The sequence below is a fragment of the Brassica rapa genome, chromosome A03 (assembly GCF_000309985.2).
Source record: "Brassica rapa cultivar Chiifu-401-42 chromosome A03, CAAS_Brap_v3.01, whole genome shotgun sequence".
In the NCBI taxonomy this organism is placed as follows: Eukaryota; Viridiplantae; Streptophyta; class Magnoliopsida; order Brassicales; family Brassicaceae; genus Brassica; species Brassica rapa.
Window position 1 is genome coordinate 19,344,490 of NC_024797.2, and position 18,455 is coordinate 19,362,944.

Sequence of the window (18,455 nt, forward strand, 5' to 3'; positions counted from 1 at the left end):
AGGTATTCAGATGCTTATCTCTCAGGTAATACAAAAACTAACCATAACCCTACTTTACGTTTCTTGGCAAACACTCAATCTCTCAAAAATCATCATTTGTGTTGTAGATCGCTATTGGAATCATGATTGGAGTCAAATTCGCAACGGCTGGAACAGGGAACATACAAAAACCAGCTAACAAATTTGATTATTTACCTTATCATCTTTGACCAAGATGATGTATAGATCTCCAAAATATTATTTGACTACAGAGGAATGATGAGCAACGTGCACTCATCTTTAAAACGGCACTAACAAACTTCTCTCTCTCTCCATTTCATTTTAGTTGTTGTTTTATGTTTGTGTAAACAAATTAAGAAAACATTTAATTTTATATATTTTTTAAAAAATCATCATTTTCTATAATACCGAACCATATTTCAACTAATAAAAAATAGAGTAGCATATAAATTCATAAATTTTGCATTGAAATTAGAGGTAGCCAAATTAATCGAACCCAAAACCCCAAATCCAGTCCAATCTGATAAAAACTAAACCGAACCGATCTGAATCCGACATAAATACCAAATAGATCTTGTTTTATGGTATTTTGGGTTACAAGTATTATCCAAACCGAACCTAAATAGATACTCGATAGAACCCGAAACATTCATAGTCATAAAAAGAACTTGTACCAAACATGATCTCAATTCCTAATTTGTATCCAAAATACAGTAAGATATTATTGACATCTAAAATGAATATATATTACATGAACGTTGATGGTTGAAGGTGGCAGTTGAAGCTTGAAGTTTTTAGATTTTGGTTTTGTTTTCAGTGAATAATGTTTTGCATGAACTTTTTTTTCAAATCAATTTTACTTATGTTTTGTTTACAAAATTGGTACAAATCAGGTATTTTAAAACCGAAGAACCGATTTTACTTATATTTTGGTTATAAAGTAGATACAAATCAGAAAATTTTAAACCGAAGAATCGATTGGGACCCGAAACCAAAAGTTCATCGGGTTGTACCCGTTTTTTGAAGATTTGTTATCTTCGACCTGAACCGGTGCCCAAACCGAACTTTTATATAACCCGAATGATTTTGATAAACCTGAAAAACCGAAATCTGATTGGACAAAACCGAAATCGATTGGAACCCCGAATATCCAGACTTAACTGAAATTATAAAATGACACTTTTTAAAATGAAAATTTTAATGTACAACGACAACTAAATTGAAACTGGGTGAGTATGTCTCTATCGCTTAAACCACTCATTTTGAGACATGTACATACTTGTGGTTGAACCTTTTGAGATTTTAGGCTTTTTGATATCACATTTTTTTTGGGTCTACAAAAGGATTTTTTTTTGGGCTTATTTGCTAAATAACCAAAAAAAATAAGGAAAATTAGATTTTTAGAGAGAGAGTAGAGAGAGATAGGAAGAGAAAGTAGGAAAGAGGGAGTGTTTTTAGTTAGTTAATGAATTTTGGTTTTTGTTGTGTATAGTCAATGCAATTTCTCTTTTTTTTTTCACAATGGATAGCACACATTACACAAAAGTTTGCATCATATATAATCTGTAAGAAATTGCATTGTTTGAGATAACCTCAGATCTGAATGTATAAATCTTAAAACCTTAACAGTATGATAAGTTGCTTCCAATGTTTTTAATTGTGGTTTAGTGACAAGTCACTGACAACCAAACATCGTGTGGCTTTTAATAAAGATACAACTTGTTTTGGGTTTAAACGCTGAGAGAATCAATTTTCTAACAGTTTTTAGTTAAGGAATTATTTCATTATAAAAATACTTAAGGCTTTTGACCCAAAAAAATAATACTTAAGGGTTAAAAATAGATAGGCTGATTTTTGAGGGTTTCTTTCACTAATATATAAGATCAGAAGGTTGACGAAAACAAAGATAAATAAAACCTATAAAAAGACACGAGATCTACGGAAGCAGATAAGATCCAGAGGAATAGGCCAGTGGAAGACCAACAACAGTCTGTTCTTCTTTTCCCCGACCACAACGTCACTCGACAGTTGATTCAAATCCTATAAATTCCAACTGCTCTTCTTCATTTTCAATATCAAACGTTTCTTGCCTTATTCGAACAATATCTGTTCTGCTCAACACTGACTCTTCCACGACGTCGGAGAAATGGCTGGAGGGTTTGTCAGTCAAACGCCGGGAGTTCGAAACTATAATTACAAACTGACACCTAAAGTGTTCATAACATGTTTCATCGGTGCTTTTGGTGGTCTCATCTTCGGATACGATCTCGGGATCTCAGGTTTTGTTTTCAAGTCTTGTTCTTTTTTTGATCTGATCTAGGAAATATTGGTTGTGTGATTTAGTTTTTTTTTTTTTGTTATTGCTTGTAGGAGGGGTAACCTCAATGGAGCCGTTCTTGAAAGAGTTTTTCCCTCACGTGTACAAGAAGATGAAGAGCGCACATGAGAATGAGTACTGTCGTTTCGATAGTGAGCTTCTCACTCTCTTCACTTCGTCTCTCTATTTAGCGGCTCTGGTCTCTTCCTTATTCGCCTCCACGATAACCCGAATTTTTGGAAGGAAGTGGTCTATGTTTCTTGGTGGTTTCACCTTCTTTGTCGGCTCTGCTTTCAACGGCTTTGCCCAAAACATAGCCATGCTTCTCATCGGTCGTATTCTACTCGGTTTCGGTGTCGGATTTGCCAATCAAGTAAGTTTCTAAAAATGTTGTGTTAATAAATGTATAGAGTCTACACTGGTATTTTGAGAATTAATAAACTAATATATAAAATGGTAGATTCAATCTAGTTATCGCCAATTGATTTTAAGTTGAAAATTATAATATTTTATTTCCTCCATGGATAGAAGTAACTTGGTAAAGAAGTTACAATGGCAGCTTATACTAATCGGTTTTGGTTTCAGTCTGTTCCGGTTTATCTGTCGGAAATGGCACCTCCGAATCTTAGAGGAGCCTTCAACAACGGGTTTCAAGTAGCAATCATATTTGGTATTGTTGTTGCAACGATCATCAATTACTTCACTGCACAGATGAAAGGGAACATTGGGTGGAGAATCTCCCTAGGGTTAGCTTGTGTCCCTGCAATGATGATCATGTTCGGAGCTCTGATCCTTCCCGACACTCCAAACTCCCTCATCGAACGTGGCTTCGCTGAAGAGGCCAAGGAAATGCTTCGATCTCTCCGAGGAACAGATGAAGTCGAAGAAGAGTTTCAAGATCTCATTGATGCAAGCGAGGAGTCTAAGCAAGTGAAACATCCATGGAAGAACATCTTGCTTCCACGTTACAGACCACAGTTGATCATGACTTGCGCCATTCCTTTCTTCCAACAGCTTACTGGAATCAATGTCATTACATTTTACGCTCCCGTTCTGTTCCAAACCCTAGGGTTCGGTAGTAAAGCCTCGCTCTTATCAGCTATGGTAACGGGTATCATCGAGCTCTTGTGCACCTTCGTCGCTGTTTTCACAGTTGATAGGTTTGGAAGAAGAGTCTTGTTCCTCCAGGGAGGTATCCAGATGCTTATCTCTCAGGTAAATACAAAATTCTAAACCCTAACCCTAGCTCTACTTTACGTTTCTTGACAAACACTCAATCTTTATTTGTGTTGTAGATCGCTATTGGAATCATGATTGGAGTCAAATTTGGAACAGTTGGAACAGGGAACATAGGGAAAACAGATGCTAATGTTATCGTGGCACTGATCTGCATCTATGTAGCGGGTTTCGCCTGGTCATGGGGACCGTTGGGATGGCTGGTCCCTAGTGAGATATCTCCACTAGAGATCCGATCAGCAGCACAAGCCATAAACGTAGCGGTCAACATGTTCTTCACATTCCTTGTAGCTCAGCTCTTCCTTACGATGCTTTGTCACATGAAATTCGGACTATTCTTCTTCTTTGCGGTGTTTGTCTTCATAATGACAATATTTATCTACTTGATGTTGCCTGAGACGAAGAATGTACCAATCGAAGAGATGAACAGAGTGTGGAAGGCACACTGGTTCTGGGGAACGTTTATTCCTGATGAAGCTGTTGGTGTTAGTGCTGCTGAGTTACAACAAAAGGCGGTGTGATGATGGAACAAAGTTTTCTTTGGGCAAAAGACTTGTGAGAAAACTTGAAAAGAGAAAGGTGATGATTCAAAGGATGAAATGTCGAATAATGTGTTTATTCTTGAAAGAAAGCCGCTCTGCTTTTTGTAAGCAGAGGACTTAGTTTTGACGTAGTTTATTCTTTCTTCTTATTAAATTTCTCTTTTGTTGCAATTGAAGTTTCGACCTAAAGCAAGTTAAGAAAATAAAAATAATGAAAAGTGAAATCAGTTTGTCTTATGTTTCTGTACTCTTATTTAACATTCCTGTTAATATATTTATTTGGAAAAAGAGTTATAATGCTAAATCGAGATACGAGAATAGTTCAGTTGATATTTGAGTTTTGTCCAAAAGGGGTAGGTACCATTTTGATATGATTGAAGTACCCTTTTTATCATGAACTTCTTTTATCATCACAGATCGAAGTACGTCTCTGTTACAACAATTTTTAGGTAGAAGTAAATGAAACATTTTTAAAAGTGTTCTAATCCATTAATTTTGGAATATCAGATTAGTAGATGACAAACCAATTTTATAGTGGAACAATTATGAATTGGATTCAGGTATTACATTACTGTACATTAATTCTAACTAAAAACTAGTTTTAATTGGATTTGACTCATATTCCTCATCTTTTAATAGAAACTTTTCTTGATTAGAAACTTTCATAGCATGCCAAATTGACAAAGACAAAACTAAAAATTCCTTAGAATAAAAACATACGGGCCGTATATGGGCCGAAGCCCAAATAGTTTAATCATCGTTCGTGAGCCACAAACAGTCTCTCTCTCCCAGCGACGGTTCATTTCTTCCTCTTTGACCAAATTCCACAGACTCCGTCATGTCCTCCGACGGAAACTCCACCGCCGCCGCGGCGGTCGAAAAGATGTACTTCTGTTACCAATGCAACCAAACAGTCACAATCTCAACCTCCTCCACCTCCTCCGATCCCTTCTGCCCTCTCTGCTCCGGTGGGTTTCTCGAAGAATACGACGAACCAAACCCTAATCCACCCCCGAATCTGAACCCTAGCGGAGGAGGCTTCTTCCCCATGTCCGATCCTTTCTCCACCTTACTCCCTCTCCTATTCGGCTCCAACCCCTCGATGCAGCCTCGCTCCACGCGAAACGACGCGTTCGATCCGGTGTCGTTTCTCCAGAACCACCTCCAGCATCTCCGATCCAGCGGCACGCACGTGCAGTTCGTGATCGAGAATCACCCCTCCGATCAATCAAACCGAGTCCCGGGGAACCTCGGGGACTACTTCTTCGGCCCTGGACTCGAGCAGCTGATTCAGCAGCTCGCGGAGAATGATCCTAACCGGTATGGAACTCCTCCGGCGTCGAAATCGGCCGTCGACGGGCTGCCGAGTGTTAAGGTGACGAAGGATATGGTGAGGTCGGAGATGAACCAGTGCGCTGTTTGTATGGATGAGTTTGAGGACGGTGGGGATGTAAAGCAGATGCCTTGTAAGCACGTGTTTCATCAGGATTGTTTGATGCCGTGGCTGGAGTTGCATAACTCTTGTCCGGTTTGTCGGTACGAGTTGCCTACGGATGATCCTGAGTATGAGAGTAGGGGTCAGGCTAGTGGGGGTGGACAGGGGGATGTGGAGACGGGGAGGAGGTTTAGTATACAGGTGCCTTTGCCGTTTAGGGGACGTGATGGTGATGGTGATGGTTCTGGGTCGGGAGCACCTGGAAGTGGAGGTGGAGCTAATCTTGAGACCAGGGGGGATGATTTGGATTGAGGTTTGTGTCTCTTGCCTTAGTAAGAATCCGTTGTTTGAACTAGACTACTTGCTGTTTTATGGTTGTGTGGCTGCGAGAACTTTGTCGATGTGTGTGGCTAACTATGTTAACGTCATGCTCGGGTCGTTTCATCGGTATGCATTAGCTTGAAGTTGAATTTTCGGGTTAGGCATCTGTTTTGCAATATTGAGCTCAAATGTGGCTGTGCTTGATCAAGAAGTTCTGTAGGTATAGAGTAGTTCCTGGCTTGCTCTTGGTGGTCCTCTCTGTTAGCTGATTAGATATCTTGGGCATTCTGAGTAATGCGCTAACCTTGGATATTGGACTCAGTAGACGTATTAGTCATGGAGATATTGGTCTTAAGGTTTATATAGTTATTTGAGTTAGCATTTAAGGATTTGGTTAATCCATTAGTGTAATTGTTAATGGATTTAGACCTTTCTTTATTTGTGGAACCACTTGTCCTAAAGCTTTGCTACTTTCATCTGTGGCGCAGTATGGCCAGAGTCATTGCTTGTAGATTGGATTGGAAAAATGATGTGCACAAGTTCTCAGGAAAAAGAAAAAAGTGACGTTGAGGTTTTACCATATTTTGTACATTTACCAACAAAAAAAAAGAAGTCATGTTCTCGTCTGTACCTTTTTGGGATTATAACGATTGTGAGTTTAAAGAAAAATCGCAATATTTCATTCAAGTGCTATTTTGTTTATTTTCTCATTCCATGATTGGGGTATGTGAAATCGAGATCCCTATACACGATTTTGATTCACTCATCAAACTTTAAACATATATGACTTGCAAAATTCGGACACATACTGAAAATATAAACAGTCCCTTGTGGTGTGTTTCGTGAACTTTGTATCAAACGACTTTACAGCTTTTTGTTCTCAAACTTATCCTATATTACACGTAGTCACAAATGTGCAACATTTTTCCCATTGTTTTTTTCAGCTTTTCTTCTTATATGGTAATGGCATGTATGATGCGGGAACCAACAAAAAATGGCTATCTATTCGTTGCTTGTATCTGTTTAGTTGGGCATCACTATTGATAGAAAAATTGATTATAATCATTTTTTTCTTCTGCTTATCTGACAATGTTTAAAATTTGAAACCATCAGTTTAACAGAAAACACACAAATAGGACATAATCGTCGTTTCAGGACATGTGAGGTGCTGAAAATTCACCTTTCTCAAAATTCAGTTGGTGGCAAAAAACCAAAAACATTTAAAATTGTCGGATAACATTTTAATTGATAAAATATATAGAGGAATTGGGGTGTATAACCAGACAAAAACGTATAATTCACTGCATAGCTATTTTTCCTAACATTTCTATACACGGTGTTAACTTTATAAATTAATACAATATTGCCCTTTCCTGCAACCGGCGAAACCTGAAAAAAAAAATTATTCTTAATTATTATATCTAAAAAGTATAATGTGGCTTTACTGACTTCACATCTTTCTTTTTTATTCCTTAGTAACTTCGTATCCTTTCATTGCTCTCCGACACCGCTTTGTTGCACATCATCACCTCCATTGGATTAACATTGAATTGTTGACTTCTTCTTCATTCTTTGCAAGCACATCCTCTTCTTCTCATCTGAAATCGTCTGTCACACAACATCGTTAGGGTGTCAGCGGCGAGTAGTACCAAACCGTTCCTATTCCACTTCACACCGTTGATTCTTCTCATATCTCTGGAACTACATTAAGTTCTCAGGTGTTTACCTTCAAATCTCTTCATATGTTGTTATTTTTCTTTTCTATTTGGGCTATTGTCGGAATTAGAGTACTATAATTGGTAAATCTACAACCTCGTACCATTGCATGTCGGATCTGATTTTTACGTCGAAGTTCACCAATTGATTTAGGGTTTTGGTTTCCTCGATTGTTCTTGATTTTGAATTTTAGGAGAAATACATAATAAATAGTATAGTAATATAATTTGTTGTATGGAATAGCATCTATAATACAACTTGTATGCGTGAAATCTCTTACGCTTATTTTATTTGAGATGGAATAGGAAAACTATATGTTCGAACTATGCTATTTGAGATGGAATCAATTGACAACCTATTCTACTTGAGATGGAATTGAATGATCTGTAACATATGTGCTATCATTCTTTATCAACAATCGTATTGTTTGAAATAAAAAAAATATTTTCTATATAAAATAGAATGAATTACTCTATTATAACAATGTTTCCCTCTTACTTAGTTCCTTAGGTTTGGCATGGACGAATTAGGCCTTCCAAGTAGATTGGTTGAGACATGTTTTGAACTCACTGGAAAGACGGATTAACAAATATTTCAACTTCCTTTGGATTGATGTGGTCAAGAATGCATAAGAGGGTTCAATCTTGTTCGTTGTTATTTCATGTTCTCTTGATATTAGTTTTGTATCGGTGCCTAAATGTGTTTTATATTAGTGTGTATATGATTTTGTAAAAAGAAATAATATGTTGAACGTAAATGGAATAAAATTTATTATGACATCAAATAAAACATAATACAATGTGATATTGAATGGAAATGATATTCATATGATGTTGTCTCTTCCACCTATTTTCTTTAAATGCCGTCAATTTTAATTTCTTTCCCTACAATCAATTTGAATTTGGTATAAGCATTACTTCTTTTCCCTCAATTGTAAACACTTCAAAATCTGAACAATATTTACTGTCTTATATCGTTTGACACCGTTTCTATTCTATATGCTCATGTAGAATGGAAATGCATCTTACTGGCATTTCAAAATTTGGGTTTAGTTTATGAAAGATTATGATTAACATTGGATTAGGATTTATATTTCCATGTTGGGTTTAGTGATTAGTGGTTTTGATACCGTTTCTATTCTATATGCTCATGTAGAATGGAAATGCATCTTACTGGCATTTCAAAATTTGGGTTTAGTTTATGAAAGATTATGATTAACATTGGATTAGGATTTATATTTCCATGTTGGGTTTAGTGATTAGTGGTTTTGATTTAGTTTAAAAAAGATTGAGGTTGATATTGGATATTGGATTAGGATTTATATTTTCATGTAGAGTTTAATGATTAGTTGATAGGGTTTAGTTATGTACGATTGGGTTGACATTTGGGTAAGCATAACCACATTTCATGAAGGTATAGCCATATCAACATTTGAGAAATGTGTTAAGATGATCTTTAGATTGTAACTACATTTTCACATTTTCTATTATATATGCCTTATGTAAAATAGTATTGCATTTTACTGACATTTTAAAATTTAGGTTTAATTTATAAAAGATTGGAGTTCACACTGGATTAGGGTTTATATTTCCGTGTAGGGTTTAGTGATTAGTTGATAGGTTTAGTTTATCAAAGATTTGAAGTGACATAGGAATAATGTTACATGGAAACGGAAGCGGGTACGTGGAAGCGGAAGCGTATGGAAGCGCATAAGCGAGATTTTTAAAAAAATTAGGAAGCGGATACGTGTTGGAAGCGTATCCATATATATATATATATATGTAAGACTAAAAATTAAAAATTGGAATATATATATACATATGTAAGATTATTTTAAAAAATCTAAAACTAAAAATTATATGATTTAAATTTAAAATAAAGCATTTATTCATTTATAATAATTTTGAAATGACTTCATATTTAAACTGTGCAAATACACATAAATTAAATTAAATAAATAATATTATATTTTTTTAATTCTTTATAATTAATTGACATAATATATTTGAATATATGATTTATCTTTAATAAAAACATTAATGCATAAAGATAATTTATAGTATTAGTTTTAATTGAAATGACTTCCAATGTGTTTTTAAAGAGAATATTTTAGAAGCGTTTTGGAAACGAGATTCCGCAAGCTTCCACAAGGTTCCGATTCCGATTCCGGTTCCGAAGCGGGAAGCGGACGTCCGATGAAGCTTCCATGCAACGTAGCATAGGATGAAGGTTTATATTTTCGTATAGGGTATAGTGATTATTGAGGAGGAGCTAGTTTCTGGCATATTGGGTTCTCCATTTGAAGATTGGATAGAGAGTTAATTAATATAGAAAAGTTTTAGTTTCATAATTGGGTTAGGGTTTATATTTCCTTTTAGGGTTTATATTTTCTTTTAGGGTTTAGTGATGATTAAAGAAGGGTTAGTTTCTGGCATATTGGGTTTGCCATTTGAAGATTGGGGTTCACATTGAGGTCATATTTCTGTGTAAAGTTTAGTGATTAGTTAATAGGGTGTAGTATATATTCCTCTGTGTGTTTACTGAGGTTTTACACTTCCATACTATTTGACATTTACATCATGACATATACTATTGTGTCATATAGAATAGCAATGTTCTGAATTGGTTTCTCTGTTACGTTACCATATATAGAACGTGTATTCTTATTATCCACTCATTTTCTTTTATAATTTTCTATCATATGTGATAAATACAGCTGGCCTCTCATCTGCGTATCGTTATGTATGTTTTTATATTCCACTGGAAAACACCACATCACTTATTTTAGGAATTGTAACTGGCAACCGTTTATGTGAAGGGGCAGAACCGGAGAAAATGTGACCAAAGAGTCTAACATTTAATTATGTCAAAATCAATGCTACTCACCTAATTTCACACTGAAATATGGCTATTTAGCCAATAAGCCCAAATATATATAACTGCAAGTCTTCTGAGTTCAAAAAAGATAAGAAAAAAAAAACAGAAATAAAGGCTCTAAAACAAACAGCAGGCTTCTTCTATTCTTGTGAAGCAGAGAAAAAGCTGAATCTTCTTCTTCACTCGGACTTGTGGCATTTGTCTCTCCAAATTTGAAATCTGTCAAGCAGTCTCCTCACTTGTTACTTGAGGATTTATGCTCTTTAGGCCCTTTTTTCACACCGGTGGCATTTTCAATATCTCCACACCGACCTTTTCACTCTGATCTTTCAAGTTTACAGAACCAGAAGCTTCTTCTCTGTGGTGGGTTTTCTCTATCTCTAAGAAAAATTCAAACTTTTTTTATGCTGAGCATCTAATTCTCGAAGGTATTAATTATTAAATCGAATAAATTTGAGAATCCCTGCGTTCTTTTGTATTTCTCACTCTTATGCATTCTACTTAAATGGAGAAAGTTTGTATCTTTCTTCTGATTGGTTTGGGTCTTGTGAGTCTCTTTGTATCTCAAGTTTTGAGCTCAATTTGCTTTTGTTGAAAGTTTCGTTATCCTCAGCAAGAAAGCTGTTAGATTTTTCTATTTTCCTTTTGTTCATTTTGATGATTAAGGAACTTGAAAACAGTCGAGACAAAAGCATTACTTTTTATGCCCTAAAGTGTGTTAATAAAACTAGAAATGTCTTTTGAATGTTGAGTGGGAGTTTCTTCTTGCATACTTCTGTTTGAGCTTGATTAGCTTCCTTCTTTTCTCGCAGGAAAAAAATGTCACAAAAGGTGACTCCATCCATGAACTCACTTAAGTCTCTGCCGGCAGACTATAGATTTGATGGTTCTAGTGTTCCAAGAAAAGGTGGCTTAAGGAATGGGATTAGTCCAAGTGATACTGCTGCTGGGGATAGTGAGGAGTCACCATATAGTGGGCACGTTGAACATCAGTCTTTATCTGATGATATGGATACTGATGCCGCTGCTACAATGCCCTTGCCTCAGAGTGATGAACGCAGGTGGAGTGACACTAGTGCATACGCTCGGAAGAAGGTTGATTTCTAGCTAAACTGAGAACAAACTTATTGCTTCTAGGTAGGTACATAGAATGACATTTTGACTGTTTTAAAATTGTAGATACTGCAATCTTGGATTCAACTTCCCAATGGTAACTGGGAGCTTGGGAAGATACTGTCAACTTCAGGAGAGGAGTCTGTTCTTTCTTTGGCTGAGGGAAAAGTAAGTGACTCTTTTGTATTCCTAAGATAGGCATGAGTTAATAATATTTCAAGTGTTTGAATCCGCATTGATTAAACAGGTTATAAAAGTCATGTCAGAGACTCTAGTACCTGCAAATCCTGATATTCTTGATGGAGTGGACGATCTAATGCAACTTAGTTACTTAAATGAGCCATCAGTGTTGTACAACCTTAACTATAGGTACAACCAAGACATGATATATGTAAGTATTTTTTCCCCTGAATCTGTTATCATTTATGTTCCAACATTTACTATTGTTTTTTTCTTTTTATGGTGGTAGACAAAAGCAGGGCCAGTTTTGGTGGCTGTGAATCCTTTCAAGGAGGTTCCCTTATATGGAAGCAGCTACATCGAAGCATACAGGAAGAGATCAAATGATAGTCCTCATGTGTATGCAATTGCAGATACAGCAATTCGTGAAATGATACGCGGTGAGATTGTGGTTCATTGTTTGTTAGTTGTGGAATGTTTTAAACATTGTAATTCTCACACCATTTTTATCTTTTCCAATACAGATGAAGTTAACCAATCTATCATTATCAGGTTAGTAAAATGACTTGTGAAGATGCATTAGTAGTGCTTGCAGTTTTGTCTATTTTTTGGTTTACTCTTATCACAAGATTCTCTTTCTCCATCCAGCGGCGAGAGTGGAGCAGGGAAAACTGAGACAGCTAAGATAGCTATGCAATACTTGGCAGCTCTTGGAGGTGGAAGCGGGATTGAATATGAGATACTTAAGACTAACCCAATCTTAGAAGCATTTGGAAATGCAAAAACACTGAGAAATGATAACTCTAGTCGTTTTGTAAGCCCTTCATCATTGTGCTTTTTTGTACATTTTGATTCTCTTATGCTGTTTGTTGAAAGTTTAAAAGTTGTAGCATGTCTCACAGTGTTGTTTTGATATTAAAATTTACAGGGGAAACTGATAGAGATTTATTTTAGTGAAACTGGAAAGATATCGGGTGCTCAAGTTCAAACCTGTAAGTGTAAAACCTTACAAGCACGCCATTTCACATTGTTTGTTCATTTTCCTCCAAAGCTAACTTAGTTTCATTTTTTTGTCTGTTCTTCGAATTTTGCAGTTTTGCTAGAAAAGGTAGCTTCTTTTAGATGTTTTGTCCTACTTCATTACTTTCATTTTTGAACATGGTTCATTAACCTTGACATTTTTTTTTCTTTGTACGTTGACATGTTTTAACAGTCTAGAGTGGTCCAATGTGCTGAAGGGGAAAGGTCATATCATATATTTTACCAACTTTGTGCTGGGGCTTCACCTGCACTTAGAGGTACTGTTACGAAAAACGAACACAATAACTTAGAAAGGAGACTTTAAAAACATGATTCTAGCTTAATTAGTCTGTAAATTATCTTATGTAGGTTTAAGATGAAATTTTGATGGACCTGGATTAACTATGTGTGCTTAATATAATCTTTAGTTGCATCTTCCATAAGTAAAATAAAATTCTGTCAACTATTAGTTGTATTTATGTGCATTTTTTCCTCCATTCGTCATTTATTTGCAGAGAAGCTAAACCTGACAAGCGCACATGAGTATAAGTATTTGAGACAGAGCAATTGTTATTCAATCAGTGGAGTTGACGATGCTGAACGTTTTCATACTGTTAAGGTAGTTCTCTCTTCAGTGAGATACATTCTAATTTACTCTTATCTACTCATTTCAGACCATTATTTCAATCTATATTGATTTAACAATTCTTTGTTATTACAGGAAGCTCTGGACATTGTTCATGTTAGTAAAGAAGATCAAGAAAGTGTATTCGCAATGCTTGCTGCAGTATTATGGCTGGGGAATGTTTCTTTCACTGTTATTGACAATGAAAACCACGTTGAACCCGTAGCTGATGAAAGTAAGTAAGCCTCTTCAGTCCCTGACTAGGGATGCTTACTTTAATTGAGTTAAAAAACATTTCCTTTTGTGTCCATGAACGTTGAAGCTGCATTCCACTAAGCATTTTTATGTTGTTACTTTTACGAGCACCAGTCCTGCTTAATTCATGTCTCATCTGGCAGGGAGACTTACCTACGTTCTGTAATTGTTTTTCTTTCAGGTTTGTCAACTGTTGCTAAATTGATTGGGTGCAACAGCAATGACCTTAAGCTAAGTTTATCGAAACGTAACATGAGAGTTGGAAAGGATACCATTGTGCAGAAGCTAACACTACCGCAGGTATATTTTTACAGAACTGCCTTTTTGCGTGTAATCAAAGTTAAAGTAGGGTTTATACGGTCAATATAGAGAGGCAATTACAGGATGCAAGTTTTCTGCTCTGGTTGATCTCTGCATCCTAAAGGGGCGAAGCCAGAAGATTTACTCTATGGGTGCATTATTTTAATAAAAATAACATTGGAGAGAATAGAATTTGAAAACTGTGGGTGCATAATAAGAATTTTACCAATTTAGCTAGCAAATTCTCTTAGTTTTAAGCTTTAAAATGTAAACTTTATTATTATTGTGGGTGCACATGCGCCCTTTGTTGACAACGTAGCTAGCACATATGACATTTGCGTTATTAGTATCCATGCTGCACATTTTTTTGGAAACAATGTTTTCAATCTTGTTTGACATCAACTCTAATAATAGACTTGAGTCCCTCCAAAGATAACGATTCTGTTTCTGTTCTTTGCTCAGTTTTAGTATCACGAGAGTTCTTCTTGCGTTACTTGATACGTTTTGTTTTGCTGATATTTTCTTTCAGGCCATCGATGCAAGAGATGCTTTAGCGAAATCAATCTATTCGTGCCTGTTTGACTGGCTGGTTGAACAGATCAACAAATCTCTTGCAGTAGGAAAGAGGCGAACCGGCAGATCCATCAGCATTCTTGATATCTACGGCTTCGAATCATTTAATGTAAGCTTCTGTTCTGTCTCTCTGTGCTTTATCCTGAACAAAGTTACTGTTTCTACATCATTAGGCCTACAGTTTGCGGTTACATCCCTAAATAATGACAAATATTATAATCTTTTTGGCAAATGAATTGTTGACTGTAGTTGAAGGACCCAAGAGGAACTGAATTTTAATTGATTTGCTGAACAACTTCACATTCTTGTGCAGAAAAATAGCTTTGAGCAGTTCTGTATAAATTATGCAAATGAGAGATTGCAGCAACACTTCAACCGTCACCTGTTTAAACTAGAGCAAGAGGTAAAGTTCCCCCTCTCTGATTAAACTAAACGGGTCCATGTAGTGCATTTACATAGCAATAGAATAAAAGCTCAGTTTTAAGCGAACCAAGATGTTAATGTTTCTTTCTACTATTTCAGGAATATATCCAGGATGGAATTGACTGGACGAGGGTTGATTTTGAGGACAACCAAGATTGTCTTAGTCTCTTTGAAAAGGTAGATACTATGAAAACAATAGACTAGGGAGTGAGATGGATACCTTTTTTTTTGTCACAAGTGAGATGGATACTATAATATAAATAATATAATAGAGTTCAGCTTTTTTTGTGGAAATGCTTTTAGTCTGAAACATGTTTTTAAGCAATTTAGTCTCATTGTTTGTGCAGAAACCATTAGGGCTGCTCTCTCTTCTGGATGAGGAATCTACATTTCCAAATGGCACAGATTTGACACTTGCAAACAAGCTAAAACAACATTTGCTCTCTAATTCATGTTTCAGAGGAGCTCGAGAGAAGCTTTTCACAGTTGTCCACTATGCAGGAGAGGTAACAGCTCTTGAAACCTCAGTCAGTAATACCAATTTACAGGCATACTAGAACTTAAAGAGGCAATTTATAGTCAAGTCTGTGGGATCTTTTGGAGATATAAAATTTGATAGGAAACATGAATATAGTCTCGGTCTTGACTGCTTGCTTTTTTTTTGCCGAATCAGGTTACATATGAGACGACTGGATTTCTAGAAAAGAACAGAGATTTGTTGCATCTGGATTCTATACAACTGTTGTCCTCTTGTTCCTGCCACCTTCCTCAAGCATTTGCTTCAAGCATGCTGATCCAATCTGAAAAACCTGTTGTTGGCCCTTTATACAAAGCAGGTGGTGCTGATTCCCAGCGGTTGAGTGTAGCTACTAAGTTTAAGGTAGTGTGTTTTGGCCTTAAACACAAAACCTGGTGTTGCTTCCGCTTTGGTTACCTGCTTTACTTCAAAGCTCATTATTTGCATACAAGTTTTCTAACCTGGTTTGTGTGTTTTCCAGGGTCAACTATTCCAATTGATGCAGCGTTTAGGAAACACTACCCCACATTTCATTCGTTGCATCAAGCCAAATAACGTACAGTCACCAGGGTTGTATGAGCAAGGGCTTGTCTTACAGCAGCTAAGATGCTGTGGGGTCCTAGAAGTAGTTCGAATTTCACGGTCTGGATTTCCCACAAGAATGTCTCATCAGAAATTCGCCAGAAGGTGACACTGCCCATCAATCATTGTAGTAGTTAGACCTTACAGGCTTTTTCTTCTTAAGTTGTAACCATTAAATGATAATACTGCAGGTATTGTTTCCTTCTGGTGGAGAACATTGCTGATAAAGATCCTCTAAGTGTTTCAGTTGCGATTCTCCATCAGTTTAACATCTTGCCAGAGATGTATCAAGTTGGCTACACGAAGTTGTTCTTCAGAACCGGACAGGTATAATAGCTAAGACGGCTCATGTCTTAGGGGCATACATAATAGTCTCATGTGCATTGCAGATTGGTGTTCTTGAAGATACAAGGAACCGTACTCTCCATGGCATTTTACGTGTGCAAAGCTCTTTTAGAGGATACAAAGCACGCTGTCACCTGAAGGAGCTTAGAATGGGAATCTATACTCTCCAGTCATGTATAACTCTCTCCTCTCAGTTCATTACCTTGGTCTTGCATCTTAATCTCATTGTCTTTTTGCAACAGTCGTTCGCGGAGAGAAAGTAAGAAAAGAGTTTGCTTATTTACGAAAAAGGCATAGAGCTGCTGCTACTATACAAAGCCAAGTTAAAAGCAAGATTGCTAGGAAACAGTATCAGGACGTAACAGAAGCGTCTCTTGTGATACAATCAGGTAAAAAAAGTTGTTTATTGTACATTTTTAGATGTTGTAGGTCTTCTCATGACACTTAGTGTAATCTTCTTTGCAGCAATTCGTGGTTGGTTGGTTAGAAGATGCTCAGGGGACATTGGATGGCTAAAATCAGGCGAGGTGCTGGTGAAGGCGTCAGTACTCTCCGAGCTTCAACGCAGGGTACTTAAATCAGAAGCTGCTCTACGTGAGAAAGAAGAAGAGAACGACATTCTTCAACAGAGGCTTCAACAGTACGAGAACAGGTGGTCGGAGTACGAGACAAAGATGAAGTCAATGGAGGAGATCTGGCAGAAGCAGATGCGGTCTTTGCAGTCCAGCCTCTCCATAGCAAAGAAAAGCCTAGCGGTTGAGGACTCGGCGAGAAACTCAGATGCATCGGTTAATGCTAGTGATGCAACGGATTGGGATTCAAGCAGTAACCAGTTCAAGGGAGGAGGGGGGAGACAACAACAGCAACAACGACCTATGAGCGCGGGGCTTAGTGTGATTGGACGGTTAGCTGAGGAGTTTGAACAGAGAGCTCAAGTGTTTGGTGATGATGCGAAGTTTTTGGTGGAAGTGAAGTCTGGTCAGGTGGAAGCGAACTTGAATCCGGATAGAGAGCTGAGGAGGTTGAAACAGATGTTTGAGACGTGGAAAAAGGATTATGGAGGGAGGTTGAGGGAAACGAAGATGATATTGAGTAAGCTTGGGAGTGAAGAGAGTGGTGGTTCGATGGAGAAGGTGAAGAGGAAGTGGTGGGGAAGGAGAAATAGCACCAGGTATTGATTGATACCTATTGATAGAAGGTGAGGACTATTGTTATAGGCAAACTTTGTTCGTTTGCTGGTAAAGAAAGTAAGTTAATGATGTTGATTAAGACAAAACGCATATTATTATTATGTGATCATACAAATCATAAATGTTTGTAAATGTCTTGTTTTTGTAGTAAACAAAGTTTTAGCTCTTTTTTTTAGCTTAAGCAACGGGTAAACGAACTGCTTGCACACTTCACGTATAATAAGCAAAAGAAGAGCATACTTATTAGATTTTTTTTTTCTGGAATGTTTATCACTCAAACTTGAGATTAACGGCAAAAAACAACCAATAAAAGGATTTTGTTATATTAGCTAATGAATCAGACGATATATATTCTGAACGATGAATAAAAACAATCGATAACTCTGTGAATCTGTTTTTCAGCTTCATCAACTCTTTCAGCTCAATAAAAAAGTTCGGCTATGTTCTGGGGTCTTGGATCATCGAGATTAAGTCTTTGCAGTCAATCTCAAAAGTTTGACATGTCAAATTAATGCTGAAGTATGGTATTTGTATATATTAAAAAGTCTGATTTTTTTTATAAATTATTTATCTATTTCACCAATTTTGCAGAATAGTGTTTTTCCTCGATGGAAAATAATAATATTTCAAAGTTTACATAGAATCTGAGGAAAACACTTTCAGAATTCAATTAGTTTTGTTTAACTTCAGCAGAACTAATGTCTATTTGGTTTGTATATTGGTTAAGTGATTGATTCAGGATTTGACACAAATAGACATAGCAGAATGCATTTGATAAAAAAAAAAGAGATATAGCAGAGTGGTAAGATAAATATATATATGGTCCATAAATAAAGTAACTTTGCAGAGGATTAAGAGGAATCCAAACATTTTGGTCCGATTAAGGAA

At 36.5% G+C, this 18,455-nt stretch overlaps 3 protein-coding genes across 4 annotated transcripts; all 3 read left to right on the top strand.

The window, feature by feature from the left end:
- The first annotated feature begins 1,916 nt into the window (after window positions 1-1,916).
- LOC103859829 (sugar transport protein 4) lies at window positions 1,917-4,334 on the top strand. Its single transcript, XM_009137407.3, has 4 exons — window positions 1,917-2,279; window positions 2,371-2,690; window positions 2,903-3,532; window positions 3,613-4,334. Exons 1-4 carry the CDS (start codon window positions 2,147-2,149, stop codon window positions 4,072-4,074), a joined length of 1,545 nt encoding a protein of 514 aa, XP_009135655.1. The 5' UTR covers window positions 1,917-2,146; the 3' UTR covers window positions 4,075-4,334.
- A 250-nt stretch (window positions 4,335-4,584) lies between these two features.
- LOC103859830 (E3 ubiquitin-protein ligase RING1-like) lies at window positions 4,585-10,808 on the top strand. 2 transcript variants are annotated; one of them, XR_004456074.1, is made up of 2 exons: window positions 4,585-5,977; window positions 6,340-10,808. XR_004456074.1 is itself a non-coding variant. In XM_009137408.3 (2 exons), exon 1 carries the CDS (start codon window positions 4,934-4,936, stop codon window positions 5,840-5,842), a length of 909 nt encoding a protein of 302 aa, XP_009135656.1. In that variant the 5' UTR covers window positions 4,585-4,933; the 3' UTR covers window position 5,843; window positions 6,340-6,553. The 2 variants fall into 2 exon arrangements, 1 of the variants encoding a protein (XP_009135656.1); XM_009137408.3 differs by having other exon boundaries at window positions 4,585-5,843; window positions 6,340-6,553.
- On the top strand, window positions 10,566-17,741 carry LOC103859831 (myosin-1). Its single transcript, XM_009137409.3, has 23 exons — window positions 10,566-10,807; window positions 11,257-11,539; window positions 11,624-11,725; window positions 11,805-11,948; window positions 12,027-12,177; window positions 12,262-12,289; window positions 12,386-12,551; window positions 12,666-12,729; window positions 12,832-12,845; window positions 12,951-13,035; window positions 13,273-13,376; window positions 13,479-13,617; window positions 13,819-13,937; window positions 14,467-14,619; window positions 14,824-14,913; window positions 15,033-15,110; window positions 15,281-15,439; window positions 15,607-15,813; window positions 15,932-16,137; window positions 16,224-16,359; window positions 16,422-16,551; window positions 16,620-16,766; window positions 16,843-17,741. The coding sequence occupies exons 2-23, from the start codon at window positions 11,264-11,266 to the stop codon at window positions 17,553-17,555; spliced, it is 3,411 nt and encodes a 1,136-aa protein (XP_009135657.1). The 5' UTR covers window positions 10,566-10,807; window positions 11,257-11,263; the 3' UTR covers window positions 17,556-17,741.
- Window positions 17,742-18,455: the final 714 nt, after the last annotated feature.